Raw genomic sequence first — 16,631 nt, forward strand, 5'->3', positions numbered from 1 at the left:
CCTTACAGCTGGATCTCATGGAGGCATTTCCCCAACTGAAGCTCCTTTCTCTGTGATAACTCCAGCTGTGTCAAGTTGACACAAAGCTAGCCAGTACAGGCCCTTAATACTTCCCAAGAAGTTTAAGCTCGTTTATCCGTGGGAAGCAACTGCAAGTCTTAACTCTCACACATCTCAGCCCGACCCCTGAGAGAATTTGGTGCTTTAGAAAGTTGCCGTGGGGCTACGAGACTTTCCTTCGCTTATAAGGTAACCTGACTAACGCAGTCTGTAGACACAGTGCCAGAAGCTGCTCCTGGGCCTACTACCTCACAAAATGCAGCACCTGAGCTCTTCAGGCGAGGTTGCTGGTCATACCGGCTGTTTCCCTATCACACAGGCTAGCCTCGTCTGGAACTGTAATAAAGCCAGCTGATCCTGGCTTATCTGAGCAAAGGCTGCCTGGGTTCAGTCAAAACACCTGCTACAGGCAGCAGAGTGGGCTCTGCTTCAGAGCCTTGTCTGCCACAGGCTTGTAAGAAGAGAAATCTAGAAAACAAGACCTTTTCTGAGCCGAGGACGGGAACAGCTCCCTGGACACCTTTTCTTCCTTTTGTATTTTAAGTTGAATCAAAAAAGCAAGGGTTGGATGAGTTGCTACTGAGTTAATCCAAGTGCCAGCAGTGCAGGTAAGTTGGTCACCTGCCCTCTTCCAGACTGACCAATTTGGAAACACTGATAGAGAAAAAGGTACAACAGAACCTAGAACAAACAGCTTATCAAAGATAAGCTTCCAGGCCACTCAAGGACACAGACGCCCGGGAAGTCAGGACACTCTCCTGTCACGTCAGGAGAGCCACCCACTCCCAGTGGAGCTTTGCCCTTGCTGGTTGTCACACGGGGGCGGGAAGGAGTCTGCAGTTAACATTACATTCTGAAGAAATGACACCACCTTCTGATCTTCTACGGGAGCTGCCAAAGGGAGTCAGTGCAGCCGTCGGGTAGGGGGCTGATTAGGACCAACAGTCCAGGACGGACAGTCTGCACTTGCTCAGTTTGTTCCTTCAGAGGCATACTCTCAACCCCAACTTGAAGTATCCTGGCTGTGACCTGTTCAAAGAGGCTTAACTGGGCTTTCGGTGGGCTGACCTCAGCTTTGTATCGTTTCTTCTCTGCTTTCTCTCCATGCTTAAAATAGTTGCAGAGACCCACAAGGAGATCAGGAACCCGATTGGTCCCAAGTGGAAATGTATGTGGGAGCTTTGAGCTTTTCTGAGCCAGTTTTCTGATGCAGGTGTCCCAGGAAGGCTGAAGTTTACAGAATTACTGATTAGTAAGTAGGAGAGGCAGAACTACAATCCATATCTCCTGGGCTGGCTGGACTTGCCCCAACACAGGGCACAGAAACTAGGTGAGAAGTTCTAAAGTTTGTCTAGTGCAGGGATGAAGCGAAGTTCAAGTTTGGGTATTCTAGTCTAATATATGATAAACAATAAAACAGGAGTCTAAAAGAACTCATCATTTAAGTGTAAAACTCCAGATGGAGTCAGTAGATTTGGGTATCCAAGGGTCCCTTTACTCTGTTGGTTTTTGTAGGACTCCATTAAAAGCTGCCTTAAACACATTTGCCAAAGTCTTCTACGTTCAACAAACATTCGGTATATCCTCTACTGTGGCTGCAATGTGACCTGACCCTAACGTCCTTAACAAATGGTTTGCATTTGAAAACCATACTTTATAAGCAGTGCATTTGCAGCTCTTAAAAATATCTTCCTTTTTCTTATTATGCAGTTTTGAATGTTAAGCCTAGGGCTCTCTCGGCACATGCAAGCCAAGCACTGTACAATGGCCCTGACCCTCTTTCCACTTTTGTTTTTAAGGCAGTCTCATTAAGATCCCCAAGGTTGGTCTTAAAATTATTCTGTAACTGAGGCAGGCCATGAACTTAACTCTTCCATTGTTCTACAGAGTTGCCAAAATTATAGACATGCCCAGCAGGCCTGGCCTTTACATAGCCTCTTCTGGGAAACACTTCCTAACTTAATTAAAAGTAATTAAACAACATTTCTTTTCTAAAAGTGTATAATTTGGCTATAAATGTTTAACACATTGGCCCTGATCTTTTTTTAAAAAAAAATAGTGTAAACTGTTGAAGTCTTACTAGTTGATAAAACATAACTTTTTAAAGCAGGATAGTCTCCAGTGTGCTGTTCCTGAGGCCAGCACTCTCCCTGGTACACTCACATTTGCCCTGGAAGCGGGAAAGAATAAGAAAGAATAAGAGTGCCCCTTGAGGCTTGAGTTTTCAGCCTGAGCCAATGGGCTTCCATGAAAGTTTGTATTTTTCATTTCACATAGATGCTTGCCATATTTGTAATGAATTATAGTCAAAAGAAATCCTGCACTGTCCTTTTCAGGTAACGGGAATGTATGAGAGTTGGGTGCCCAAACTTGTGGCTGCCCTGTACAAGAGAGAACCAGACTCCAATGTCATTGTGGTAGACTGGTTGTATCGGGCCCAGCAACATTATCCAGTGTCAGCTGGCTACACCAAGCTGGTGGGAAATGATGTGGCCAGATTCATCAACTGGATGGAGGTAAGACTGGAGGGAGGAGCCTTCTGTATGTAGGATAAAATTCTTGGTTAGAGCTCGACACATGGCTGATTTTTATTTTATCTTATTGCCTTTTCTCTGAGATCTAAGATGTTTTCTGAAGCATTTCAATTTTTCACAAGAGCATTTTTACATTGTATCAGTGTCTTAGTTTGGCTTTTATTGCTGTGATCGAGACACCATGACCAAGGCAACTCTTATAGCAGACAACATTTAATTGGGGCTGCCTTACAGGTTCAGAGATTCAGTCCATTATTACGGCAGAAAGCATGACAGCATAGAGTCAGGTAGATGGTAGAGCCAGGAGTTCTACATCTTGATCCTAACGTGAGACTGGCATCCTTAGGCAGATAGGAGGAAGCTCTCTTTGCCCACCCCCACAGTGACACACTTCCAACTAGGCCCCACCTCCTAATAGTGCCACTCTCTGGGTCACGCATATTCAAACCACCACAGGTAAGAATGAACTATACAGTCAATGAATCCTCCTGCCCTGCTCTGCCCTGTCCTTTGGTATTTCAGTGAGCAGATCTGCTGAGACTAAGATCTGTGGAATGGAATAAGTGGGTAGAATTAACAAAAGCCCTGCTTTTTAGGACAGAGGCAAGATGGCATGTCCAGCCACCTCTTTTCCCTACAGCTGGCTGGCACGTGTATTTGTATCCTGCTTTGACTCTTGTTAGACTGCCAACCTCTAACAAAATAATTAATAGTGTTTGGCTCTTAGAGTAGTTCAGATCCATATATAGTCACCCTCATGGCGTGGGGCAGAGATTAACTGAGGCAGAAAGACAGTTGGGGAGACATTTAAGACATGAGCTAGGTAAGGGTCCAGAATTGGTGTTGCCTACAGATTTTTACACACTTCCTTCTCTTGGGGACCACACTCTGGGAGTTAACTTTGAAAGTTTTTTTAGTTTGTTTTGGTGTTTTTTTGGTTGTTTGTTTTTGCGCTAAATAGCTAAAGTTCTATTCACTGAAATATCAAAGGATGTGACAGAGCGGGATGACTTACTAGCTGTATATCTTCATTTTTACCACAGTGTAAGCTTGGACTCTCATAAAGCCAAGTTGTTGCAACCAGGGAATTGGATGCAAAAGGCCATGCTATGTTTATTGGATTAACCATCAAAAAAAAAAACCAAAAGTTATTTTCTTGGCTTTTTTGTTAGTCATACAAATGAACTTGGAAAAACAAGATCATTTCCCTGGACTCCAGGCTTCTTATATGTTGTCTTAGTTAATTTTCTATTGATGTGATGAAACACCATGACCAAGGCAACTTAGAAAACAAAGATTTAATTTGGGGCCCAGGGTTTCAGAGAGTTAGACTCCTTGACCATCATGGCAGGGAGCATGGCAGCAGGCAGGCAGGCGTGCTTGCTCAAATCTCCAGGTACAGCCATCAGGCAGATAGAGACACTGGGAGTGGTGTGGGCTTCTGAAACCTCAAAACCTACCCCCAGTGACACACCTCTTCCAACAAGGCCACACCTCCAAATGCTTCCCAAACAGTTCCACCTACTGAGGACCAAACATTTAAATACATGAGCCTATAGGGGCCATTCTCATTCAAACCACCACATCTGTTGATACAGAAAGCTGAGCTATACGTGCCCATGATCCCTTCCCATTTCCTTTTGTCTGCTTTAGTCATGGCTAACTTCAAGGAATAACAGGATGCAGGATATTTGGACAAGCAGATAATGTGCAAAAGTTTATATATACACTTAAATTATATATATATATATGCGCACACATATATATTCATACATACCAAATACTTGGGAAAAAAGTCTCAATGCCAGAGTATTTGTCTCTTTTAGGTATAGCATGAAATCACTAAAATTCATTTATAGTAGTGCCAATTTTTAAAAATCAACATTTACTTTCATTTTTTACTACTCTTAGTTTTGATGTTTGACCATATACCAAGACATTTTTCATTTATTACCCCACAGGAGGAGTTTAACTACCCCCTGGACAACGTCCACCTCTTAGGGTACAGCCTTGGAGCCCACGCTGCCGGCGTGGCAGGAAGTCTGACCAACAAGAAGGTCAATAGAATTACTGGTAAGAGGCATTCTGTCGTTTCGTTCATTTATCACAAGAAGCAACAGGACCATCATTCTGAGATAGAATCTGAGCTGCTTCTGCTACATACCCACGTGCGTGGTATTGGGGGCTTGGGCCCAATATTCATCATCTCTTGTTTGAGCTCTAGCTTTCCACCTGGCGGTGGCACAAAAATAGGCACTAGTGTTAAGCACAGAGACCCACACATTCCTGTGAGAATGAGTTCTCACCCTCCTCTGGTCCATAGCTGTCTCCCTCTCGCATAGCACCGAGGAGACTGACAAGGACTGGTTCTAGAGAGCTTTGGAGTAAGAGAATCATCTAGGAAGCGGCAATAAATGGGAAATATAAATATAAACCTGGTATAGAGAGGAGAAGGGAACTGATCAGTGATTAATGGTCTTCTCAGATTCAGAAATAACCTCCAAGAGGACATCAGGCCACTAGGTGTGAAAAACCTCTGTAGACTGGCCAGTTAAAGAGGTGCGTGCTAGGCCTGATGATGCATGCTTGTAACACTAGCACACGGGAAGGTAGCAAGTTCAAAGCCATTGGCAGCTATGGTGTGTGTTTAAAGCCATCCTAGTAACAGGAGCATCTGGAGAAAGATGGAGGGTGGGGAAACTGCAATGTGTGGGCTCCATTGGCACACATCTGTAATCCCAGCACTGTGGAATCTTAGGCAGGGGCATCAAGAGTCGGAGAATGAGAGGGAATGGAAGAGAGCAAGAGAGATTCTGGGTTTTAGAAGAACTATGCCTACTTTTTTGACTCTTAGTCACTGAAAGATCCAACTGTGAAGACTATCAGCTGTTAGGAATTTAAGACTTCCAATAGCACCCAGAAGAGCAGATGCTGATGCAAGGATTAAATGTGCTGCAGACTTTAAAAATCCATGGGACTCCTTTCTTTGCCCCTAAGGCTTGGATCCAGCTGGGCCTAACTTCGAGTATGCAGAAGCCCCCAGTCGCCTTTCTCCTGATGACGCTGATTTTGTAGATGTCTTACACACATTTACCAGGGGGTCACCTGGTCGAAGTATTGGGATCCAGAAACCAGTAGGGCATGTTGACATTTATCCCAATGGAGGCACTTTCCAGCCAGGATGCAACATTGGAGAAGCCATTCGTGTGATTGCAGAGAGAGGTCTCGGAGGTAAGCTACAAGTCACTTCAATGTGAGTTTGGAGGCTTAGGGCTCAATGATCTTGTATCCTGTCCCCTATCTCTACAATGTGTGGTTTCAGTATACACACTTGTGGGGAGGGAAGATGGCCCAGTGGGTAAAGCACTTGCCATGCATGTGTAAGTTCCTAAATTTAGATCACAGAGCCCACATAAAAGCCAGATGCACCAATGTTTGTAATCCCAACAGCCCTCCAGTGGGGTGGGAGGCAGAGAGGAGCCTCCCTAGAAGCTTGCGGGACAGCTAACCTGGACACAAAGAAGAGACCTTATGTCAGACCAGGTAGAAGGCAAGGACCGAATTTGTCTTCTGACCTCTCAACTACTAATTTAACAATTATCCCCTTTATGGTATGGTTTCTAGAACTATGCTTTTAGGAACACCTTAATGTCTACCAAAAGTGGTAGATGCTTTCAGTAAAGGGAAGTTTCTCGTAAGCTGGAGGGAATCAACTTCTCCCTCAGATGTTGTCTATTATGACTTTATAAATATTCATAAATACAAAGTGGCAGGGGCCAAAAGTTCTTGTCAACTCTTCATGGTCAGCTTGACAGTTAAGGAGGAAAGTGAGCAGCTGCCACCAAGAACACACCCTGAGAACAGAGCCTGACACCGAGTCTACCCTTGTGCAAGGCAATCTCGGGAGAACTGCAGCAGTTTCTCATGTCTCTTTGCCCAGACGTGGACCAGCTGGTGAAGTGCTCGCATGAGCGATCCATTCATCTCTTCATTGACTCCCTGCTGAATGAAGAAAACCCCAGCAAGGCGTACAGGTGCAACTCCAAGGAAGCCTTTGAGAAAGGGCTCTGCCTGAGTTGTCGAAAGAATCGCTGTAACAATCTGGGCTATGAGATCAACAAGGTCAGAGCCAAGAGAAGCAGCAAGATGTACCTGAAGACTCGCTCTCAGATGCCCTACAAAGGTAAGCTGGACGCTGTGGGAAGGGAAGGAGGGGATTGGTTAATGCCATCTCTGTTGTCATGGGCCAAGCCTGTCTATTAGAATAGTTAATGAAGTGATGTTACTAAGTCCTAAAGCCTCACTTGTGCCTCTGTTAATGCAGAGGCGTTTTCACTGGTCCACTTCATCTAGGTCTTGATTCCCATACCAGTAAGACCCCAGTGCTCAGCCTTGAATTTGCAGCGAGCCTTCTCTGTAGCCGTAACCAGCCATTAGTACTGTGATATAGCTAATTTGAAACCATCACTTTGAGATTATAAACTCTAGCCCTTTGGCCCAATTCAGCCTACTACTTACTTTTGTAAATAAAGTTTTATTAGAACATGGTCAGACATGTTCATTTCCATATTATCTTACGCTGCCACAAAGGCAGCCTCGAGTGATTGAGACAAAGACCACATAGCCCACAAAGGCTAAATTACAATCTGGAACTTCATAGAGCATTTGTCACTTCGAAAATTTGCTTTTCATGAAGTCAAGGAACTCCAATATTCAAATATTCCAGGTGTCTTAGTTGGGGTTTCTATTGCTGAGATGAAATACCATGACCAAAGAAACTTGGGGAGCAAAGAGTTTACTCTGCTTAAATTCCCACATCACTGTCCATCATCAGAGGAAGTTAGGGCTGGAACTCAAGCAGGACAGGAGCCTGAGACAGGAGCTTGCAGAGGTGTACTGCTCAATGGCTTACACTTTATGGCTCGCTCAGCCTGCTTTCTTGCTGAGCCCAGGACCACCAGCCCAGAGGTGGCACCACTCACAATGGGCTGGGCCCTTCCCCATCAATCATTAAGAAAATACTCTACAGACTTGCCTGCAGACTGATCTGATGGAAGCATTTTCTCCATTGGGTTTTCTCCTCTAAGATGACTGTAGCTTGTGTCAAGTTGACACGGGAGCAAGCATGCCAAGTTAGATGTCCATCTGGCCATGAGAACTCATTTCAAACTTGAACTTAAAGCTTGGACTCTTGCTTAGAGCAAGACCAAAAGACATACATGGGGGAAGAAGGTTGTATTGTAAGATACATCTGGTGTTAGAGATCGATTTTGGACAGATTGCCTTTGGCAGAGACCTGGTTGAAGCCTGAAGGGAACTTATTACATAGCTTCCCTAGAGAAAATATATCTGTAGATATATGCCAGGTGGCCTAGATACTGGAGCATATGGTATGCAAAAAAATCTTGAAGGCTGTGAGATAGCACTCACTTTCTCTAACTCTAGAACCAGGTGTTAGAGTATGGAAGAGGCCATACTCTAAAAACAGGGCGTGGCTTACACACGGTCACCCAGGCTTCTGCCTGGACTTCCTAGAAACACTTAGACAATCCCTAGCACGAGCCTCTCCTGGGGTGACCTACAGCTCTGCCTTAGGCACAGGATGGTTTATCTTTACATTTGAGTAAGCGTGGGGTTTGGTTGCTTTGTGGTGTTTGTTTGTTTGTTTGTTGTTTGTTTGTTTGTTGTTTTTGCTTACCTAGCTATTTACTTTCATTATCAAATGAGCTAACAAGGTTGGCATAGTTGTGCATACCTGTAATACCCATCCCTTGAGAGGTACAGGCAGGAAATCAGGAATCTAAGAATGTCTTCAACTATATAATGAGTTTGAGGCCAGCTGGGCGCACACACACACACACACATACACACCATCACTTAAAACAAAACAAATAGCTAAATTAAATAGATTATCACAAGAAACCACAATAGAATGTACTGAAAATTTGTTATGAAAATAAATATGCAAAGCCACATCAAAATCCAGTTTTGACACATTCTCTGCCATTAGAGTTAAGGATGTTCAGTCTCGTCATAAGAGAAATTCCATTTAATAGATATCAGTGTAATAAAAACTATGCATAGGGGCTGGTGAGATGGCTCAGTGGGTAAGAGCACCCGACTGCTCTTCCGAAGGTCCGGAGTTCAAATCCCAGCAACCACATGGTGGCTCACAACCATCGTTAACAAGATCTGACTCCCTCTTCTGGAGTGTCTGAAGACAGCTACAGTGTACTTACATATAATAAATAAATAAATCTTAAAAAAAAAAATAAAAGAGTCTTACCCTGCTTTCAGAAAATTTGAGATTGATTTAAAAAAAAAAGCTATGCATAGGAATCTTGGGTTACAGGAAGTAACCATCAGAATGACCCCCATCTTGGTCACAGTAACTGTTATTGGACTCGGGGTTTTGGCAAATAAGTGGGGAAGAGATACGGAAGTTCAAGTTCCTGCTTCCTGGTGGATTTCCTAAGTCAGGACAATTTGGGACCTGGCTTTGTACCTCAGGGCTTTTCTGGTGGTTCACAGTAATTCACTGTACTGTATGTGTCGCACACATGCTTACTGCGTGGGTGAAGGAACAGAATGAGGAGGGGTGGGGGTGGCACAGTGAACCCAGGAAATGGGAAGAAACAAGGCCTCACACAGTAACAGTAACACAGTAGAGCAAATACCAAATATGTTTGGCACAGATGTAGAAATATAAGGTGGCCAAGGTAAGTGGAGGCCAAAAGAGCTTTCTGGGTGTGTTTGGCAGGCAGTCCCTTCCAGGTTGGCAGTTCAGATACAAGTTGGGTTTTTTCCCATGCACTCTGGCCACACGGAAATGCACATAAGGGCTGCACTACTTTCAACTGTTTCCAAGTCACTTCAGATGGTGCAGCATGTGCGCCTGTTGTTTGGGTGCTCAGAAGACATGTTCTAGGAGTCTGAACTGCTTGATGTTTTGGGAACTATAATGTTTCCATGAAGACTGACATGCCTTGTGCCAATATCCTTCCCTACAGTGTTCCATTACCAAGTCAAGATTCACTTTTCTGGGGCTGAGAATGGCAAGCAACACAACCAGGCCTTTGAGATTTCTCTGTACGGCACGGTGGCCGAGAGTGAGAACATTGCCTTCACCCTGTGAGTATCTCTGGGCCTGTCTCCAAACTGTGGCTCGGTCACAACCTTGCTCCTTGCCAGAGCCCTGGATCTGGGAAACAGAAGTACACACGACTCCTGACCTCTCTATGAAAAGAAATTCTAGTTTAAAGAAATTAGATCAAAGCCTTAAAAATCCCACATTTGGGAGGCATAGATAGTTAGATTTCTGTGAGTTTAAGGCCAGCCTGGTCTATGTAGAGAGACCCTGTTTCAAAATACCAAAAGAAGAAAAAGAATTTAGAATTAAAAAAAATGGAGATTTTGCACCATTTTATATGAGAAAACACTGCTTTCTAATCTCTTCTATACTTGTTTACTCTATACTTTGTATTTTCCTTCAACATTTCAGGTCTTTTTTTTTTTTTTTTTTTTGGTTTTTTTTGAGACAGGGTTTCTCTGTGTAGCCCTGGAACTCACTCTGTAGACCAGGCTGGCCTTGAACTCAGAAATCTGCCTGCCTCTGCCTCCCAAGTGCTGGGATTAAAGGCGTGCGCCACCACTGCCCAGCTTCGGGTCTTTTTTTTAAAAAAGAAAATAGATAAAGTAGATAAGTTCCGCCCAAAAGAGTTAACATTATGAAGCAGGGATGTGGCTGGAAGGTAGAACAATTACCTATCATTTGGATGTGCCAGTGTCACCAAGAAAAAAAAAACAATTGTAGCAGGAAGTCAGTTTACTAACATAGATAGATAGATAGATATAGAAAATAGCATAAGTAAAATGCACATGACAAAGTATTACTCAGTTTTGATTAGAGAAAATTTCATGATACCTTTTATCAATTCCTAAATGAACACATGTTTTAAAGTGCACAGTGACTATAAAGTGACTGAGCAGAACATACATCTACTGGCTGTATCATTGGTTGCAAGAACTTTCCATGCAAAGAAGACAGCAAGGAAATAATTTTCCATAACTATGGTTACAAGGAAGAGGTTTCTTTTACAATGTATCCTGAAGAAATACTCAATAGAATGTTTTTTTTTAATTGAAGTGTGTCATATTCACTATCATGGAATATATACCACAAACTGAGTGTTAATTAACATTGAGGCAAAGGTCATGTGAGTTATGGTTCATCATGTCAATAAAATCAATACAGGGTGGGTAGGGGAGCAGGGCAGGGGGAGGGTATAGGGGACATTCGGGATAGCATTTGAAATGTAAATGAAGAAAATATCTAATAAAAAAATTGAAAAAAATCAATGCAGATTCTAAAAATCAGAGTTCTTGAAAAGTAGGTAAACATAGTGAACATAGAGTAAAGAAGAAGGCTGAATATATACCTTATAGGCAAGGGAACACATGTATAAATTAAAAAGGAATATAGGAATTGAAAACTGGCTAGTGGCCTTTTTCCCTTGAGAACTATACTCATTTATAGTGTTAGGAGGAAAAGGGGGTTCAGGATCTTAAGCAGCCAAATGCTGCTGACATTCATCTTGGACATGTTTTGCATTTTAAAAATATCATCCAAACAATAAAGCTATTTACATTTAGTGAGGAGAAAAGGCTGATTTCCAGAAGTAACCAACTTTGTGGAATTTTCACCCAGGCCCGAGGTTTCCACAAATAAAACCTACTCATTCTTGATTTACACGGAGGTGGACATCGGAGAACTGCTGATGATGAAGCTGAAGTGGATAAGCGACTCCTACTTCAGCTGGCCCGACTGGTGGAGCAGCCCCAGCTTTGTCATCGAGAGGATCCGAGTGAAAGCCGGAGAGACTCAGAAAAAGTAGGAACTCTCCTCTCCAGTCCTGTGGACCTAGTTAATTACTGCAGAAACGGTTCAGGAATATTCTTTCCTGGTCACACTGAGGGACTTGTGGGGTACCAGTCACACTTGCACACTTGGCAATGGAAACGTTTGGCCTTTTTTTTTTTTTTTTTTTAGATCTTAGAATAGTTGCACAAATATAATGAGATCCATAGGAGTTAGCTATTTCACGGGCCTCTTATGCACACAGTCTGAAGGTAATTGAACCTTTTCAGTGAGTGTGCATTTTGACTACCATCCATCACCTCAGATCATGGTGTGAAACTTCCCACGTGTGCCATCATTTTGGAACATCTGGGAATTTATATTTTGGGATTGGAGATGCCCAGCCTGTGATATTTCTGCATTTCAAGTAAGGGACATGTAAGCCCTGAGCTGGTCACAATTATCTAAAATGAAAGCTGGGATCAGAAGTAGGCAATCTATGTATTCATCTAGGACTTTTTCTTGTAAGTACAAAATATTTACAAATTATAGAACAAATAATTTGTATAAAGAGCCCCATAGAATTGAAGTGTTTACATACTTGACCAGGGATTTTGTGACCATACCTTTGATAGGAACAACTCTTTAAACTAGAATTGAGAAATTTATTAGTAGTAGTAGTATTTATTATTATTATTATTATAAGTCATTTATTTTTAGACAAAAACTTTTAGAAATTCTATGAATAGAAAAATTCTACATAACCTTTGTTCCCAAAGCAGTTGAAGGCTGACTCCCTAATTCTCCTACAGCAATACTAAGAGGCTCTGCTGGTCAGACATTCTGAGTGAGATGCAATCCAGATGGCGCCCTTAACTGTTGGAAATATGACCACACACCACAGTTAGCTAACGTGATTACATTGGATGTAATTGGTCTTGACCCATTTTGAACAGTTGTTCTCATTGTTCCATGTGGCATGCTTACATCGTCTTTCTTCCACAGGGTCATCTTCTGTGCTAGGGAGAAAGTATCTCACCTGCAGAAAGGAAAGGACTCAGCAGTGTTTGTGAAATGCCATGACAAGTCTCTGAAGAAGTCTGGCTGGTGAGCAGCTTGAAGCACTGCTTTTTAAGCATCTTCTGGAAGTGGCCTCCACCTCGCTCTGCCCTGCAGCTCTTGTGGTCGCTACCTTTAGGGCTTCTCTCTCAGCCTTTCTTTCTTTTCTTATGCTTACTTGCTCTTTTCCTTTTTTTAACCGCTTAATGCTACTTTTCTTTTTGCACTATGCTGACCTTCATCCCAGACACACAAGTTAACTTTGTTTTGTTTTGTTTTGTTTTGTGGTTTTTTTTTTTTTTTTGGTTTTTCGAGACAGGGTTTCTCTGTATAGCTCTGGCTGTCCTGGAACTCACTCTGTAGACTAGGCTGTCCTCGAACTCAGAAATCCGCCTGCCTCTGCCTCCTGAGTGCTGGGATTAAAGGCGTGCACCACCACGCCCGGCTTTGTTTTGTTTTTAAGATTCATTTATTATTATATTTAAGTACACTGTATCTGACTTCAGACACACCAGAAGAGGGTGTCAGATCTCATTACGGGTGGCTGTGAGCCACCATGCGGTTGCTGGGATTTGAACTCAGAACCTTCCAAAGAGCGGTCAGTGCTCTTACCCGCTGAGCCATCTTGCCAGCCCACAAGTTAACTTTTTTTTTTTTTTTTTTTTTTTGATTTTTTGAGACAAGGTTTCTCTGTATAACCCTGGTTGTCCTGGAACTCACTTTGTAGACCAGGCTGGCCTCGAACTCAGACAAGTTAACTTTTATTTCTTGAATTACACACAAGTCCTCACTTCTTAATTTCCCACTACTGCAAGTCTGTTAGCTACATAGATGTTATCTGAAAGGCAGGGAACACTGTGGCTGTAGGTTCAGCCCAGTGTCTCATATCAGCTGTAGCCACATGGTCACCTTCTTGCTCCAATAGCCACAGATTCCAGGACAGGACCACAGGAGGGACCTAAGCTGTGTCAAAACCCCAAATATGGGGAGAAAATGGAGTAAGAGTACAGGAAACTGTTATCCCATCTCAAAACAACTGCAGGCTTGTCCGTCCTACGTGACCTCTGGGGCTAATCCCCAGGGCAGCTGGCAGCAGAATCTTTCCAGCACGTCAGTGCTAAGTGGAGACCAAGCATGTGACCTTCCATCTCCTCTACCAAGCTCTCAGGATACGCTGTTTTTATCCCTCCCCCTTGCTCCTCTGCCAGACCCCAAGTGCTAATAGGTTACACCTATTAAAGGCAGATACTAGATAGTGCCACAGAAGCAGTGATACAGAAACAATAACAGACGCTGGTCACAGAATCACTGGGCCATAGAAAAAGCATTTGCTTTTGCTTTATCCTGTTTTCTAGATTATTATAAGCACAAGTACCAAATAAAGTTAGCCTCTTCAGAAAAAGAATATTAAAGACCTATTATGAGCATGTCATTTAAAATATCTACCTAAATATAACCTATATGTGCTCACTATGGATAGATGAGGAAAACCACACAAAAGCAAAATAAAACTGGTAAGGTCTTATCAGTAACATTTGACATGTGATTACCAATTTTATTTATAACCTTTGTCACTATACATACATGGAATTTGTATGTTCTCATATCACAAACATTGGGGTATGGCAATGAATAAAAAGAAGGCGACACATGAATCCCAAACATCACTGTGAGTGCCCCAGAGAGCTTGACATGGAGAAGAGCTAGCCAGCATTAAACTGGCAAATGACTCTTAACTGAGGGGAGAAATTTCCACTAAACCATAAGCGCTTTGCCTCTTACAAATCATAGATCCAAGGCAACTTCATATTTACCTCCTCTTTGAAACAGGGGACTCCAGTATAAAAATTTAGATAAGCACACAAACACACTTATATACACCTACCTCCCCCCATGCCCATCTGCAACTTTAAGTAGCTATGTGAATATAAAAAATAAAGGCCCCTTTAATAAGTAAAAACCCAAAAAATGAGGAAATACCTTCAATTATTTATGAAGTACTTGGTTAGCCCTGTTTCTAAGAAATTACCTGAGAAGGTCCAATGATGTATCTATGGTCTGTTCATAGGGTTTCTAAACAACAGATACATAGGAAGTCATTACTTGAAATGCATTTTAAATTTAGGATTCTGAGTCAGCCAGTGCTCTTTTAGGGTTCTTAACTCACAGACTCTCAGTTTAACGTCCCCTGCTAACTCTTCAGAATGCTCACAAAGAAAGAGTGAAGTAGGCTTTCTATTATGTGTAGAGCATAGGAAAGCTTTGTGACTTTTGTCATCACATGACCTGGTCTTCTGAAGATGATGCTCAGATGGGGGCCTCTCTATGTGTGCACGGAGGGTGTGGGCTGCCCAGATGGGGTCTCTCTATGTGTGCACGGAGGGTGTGGGCTGCTCAGATGGGGGCCTCTCTATGTGTGCACGGAGGGTGTGGGCTGCCCAGATGGGGTCTCTCTATGTGTGCACGGAGGGTGTGGGCTGCCCCAGGAGACCACTGCTTTTCCACATCTATGATCTGCACCACACAAGCTCTGTTCTGAATGTCACTGCTTCCTCATGACAGTGCTGGGAAGGGAATGGATTTGTAAAAGACAAAGCAGATGATCAAATAGCCTTTCTTCCGTTTTTCCTCAGACCCTGGACAAACCAACAAGAGAAGAAAGCATCTGAGTTCTTTGAAGACAGAAGAAAACAAAGTAAATTTAATTTAAAAAAATACCCTTGTTTGGGTGTTTGAAAGTGGGTTTTCCTGAGTATTAATCCCAGCTCTATCTTGTTAGTTAAACAGAAGACAGTCTCAAATATTTGGCTAACCCAGGGTGAGGAATCTAATGGCCCGTAGCAGGTCTTCCAGTATCAGAAGACAGCAGGCAGGAGAAACATGCTGTCTTATATCCCTTAAGGAGGAATCATTTGTTTCCAACAATATAAGATTCCTTCATATGACCCATTTGGTCATGGTCTAAAATCAGTAAGGGCTTCTTATTTTTATTAGAACTCTGAGGTTTTAAATTGAGACCTTTTCAAAGTTTTCTCAAAGTCTAATATGGACAATGTTTTTTTGTGGCATGAGTCAGATCCATTTCTTTAGTGGTCAAAACACCTGGCCTTTGTAACTAGTTTTTTTACCATTGGGATATGTCTCCCCCTGCCATAAAAAAAAGGAACCAGGAATGTGTGACTTGGCAAAAGCAGCGGAAGACATGGCTCATGAAGTCCTAACCCTTGGTCCCACCACGACAAAGTGCAAGTCAACAGAGATACAAAACGTAGACTGAGTAATTCTTAATAGACTTGAATTTTCATGGCTTAATCCTTCCATCTTTTAAATATTTGTAATATATTTTAACATTGTTCTCTGGATAGATGTTGAAAATGAGCTTGTAAGCTGGGCAATGGTGGCACACACCTTTAGTTCCAGCACTTGGGAGGCAGAGGCAGGAGGATTTCTGAGTTCGAGGCCAGCCTGGTCTACAGAGTGACTTCCAGGACATCCAGGGCTACACAGAGAAACCCTGTCTCGAAAAACAAAATAAAAAACAAATAAAAGAAGAAGAAGGAAGGAAGGAAGGAAGGAAGGAAGGAAGGAAGGAAGGAAGGAAGGAAGTGAGCTTGTAGTTGAGGTGACACATAAATTGAGCTGAAAGAAAATAATGCCTAGGTTGATTTTACTCCTCTTTTTTGCTTTCTTGAGAAAAAGTCACACTTGTCCCATGCTGTAACCAAGTCTGACCTAGAACTAAACTATGTACTTCAGGCTGGCCTTGAACTCTCAACCATCCTGCCTTAGCTTCCTGAGTGCTGGAACCATAATTTTATTATCGGATTTTTCTTACTTGTTTTCATCAATTTGAAACCCCCAATACCCAATAGTTAGTATTTCATTTGAGACTCATCTCCGCCATGCCTCTGTCACACTTCTAACACATCACATTAATTTCTAGTTTAGATGTGATCAAGTTCAAATTCTGCACTGTGTAAAGTACAAATTTTAGAGCAGGACCATTTTTTTTTCACATAAAAGTTGAAATTACTAGAAAATGTGCATATGGATGCTTGTAAACTGTTGTGCAAAGAGAAGAGCCCTCGATTGTAATAGCTATATAAAGTACCAGGCTTGTT

General features: G+C 42.5%; 1 protein-coding gene across 1 annotated transcript in view; it reads left to right on the forward strand.

Moving 5' to 3' along the window:
• Lpl (lipoprotein lipase) overlaps positions 1-15,658 on the forward strand; it is a 25,879-nt gene extending 10,221 nt beyond the window's left edge. Inside the window, exons 3-10 of the mRNA XM_021219279.2 lie at positions 2,397-2,576; positions 4,556-4,667; positions 5,592-5,825; positions 6,535-6,777; positions 9,605-9,725; positions 11,302-11,484; positions 12,457-12,558; positions 15,144-15,658. Coding sequence (XP_021074938.1) covers positions 2,397-2,576; positions 4,556-4,667; positions 5,592-5,825; positions 6,535-6,777; positions 9,605-9,725; positions 11,302-11,484; positions 12,457-12,558; position 15,144 — 1,176 coding nt within the window. The 3' untranslated portion in view covers positions 15,145-15,658. The remainder of the gene's footprint in view (positions 1-2,396; positions 2,577-4,555; positions 4,668-5,591; positions 5,826-6,534; positions 6,778-9,604; positions 9,726-11,301; positions 11,485-12,456; positions 12,559-15,143) is intronic.
• Positions 15,659-16,631: the final 973 nt, after the last annotated feature.

This window comes from Mus pahari, chromosome 19 (assembly GCF_900095145.1).
Source record: "Mus pahari chromosome 19, PAHARI_EIJ_v1.1, whole genome shotgun sequence".
Classification (NCBI taxonomy): domain Eukaryota; kingdom Metazoa; phylum Chordata; class Mammalia; order Rodentia; family Muridae; genus Mus; species Mus pahari.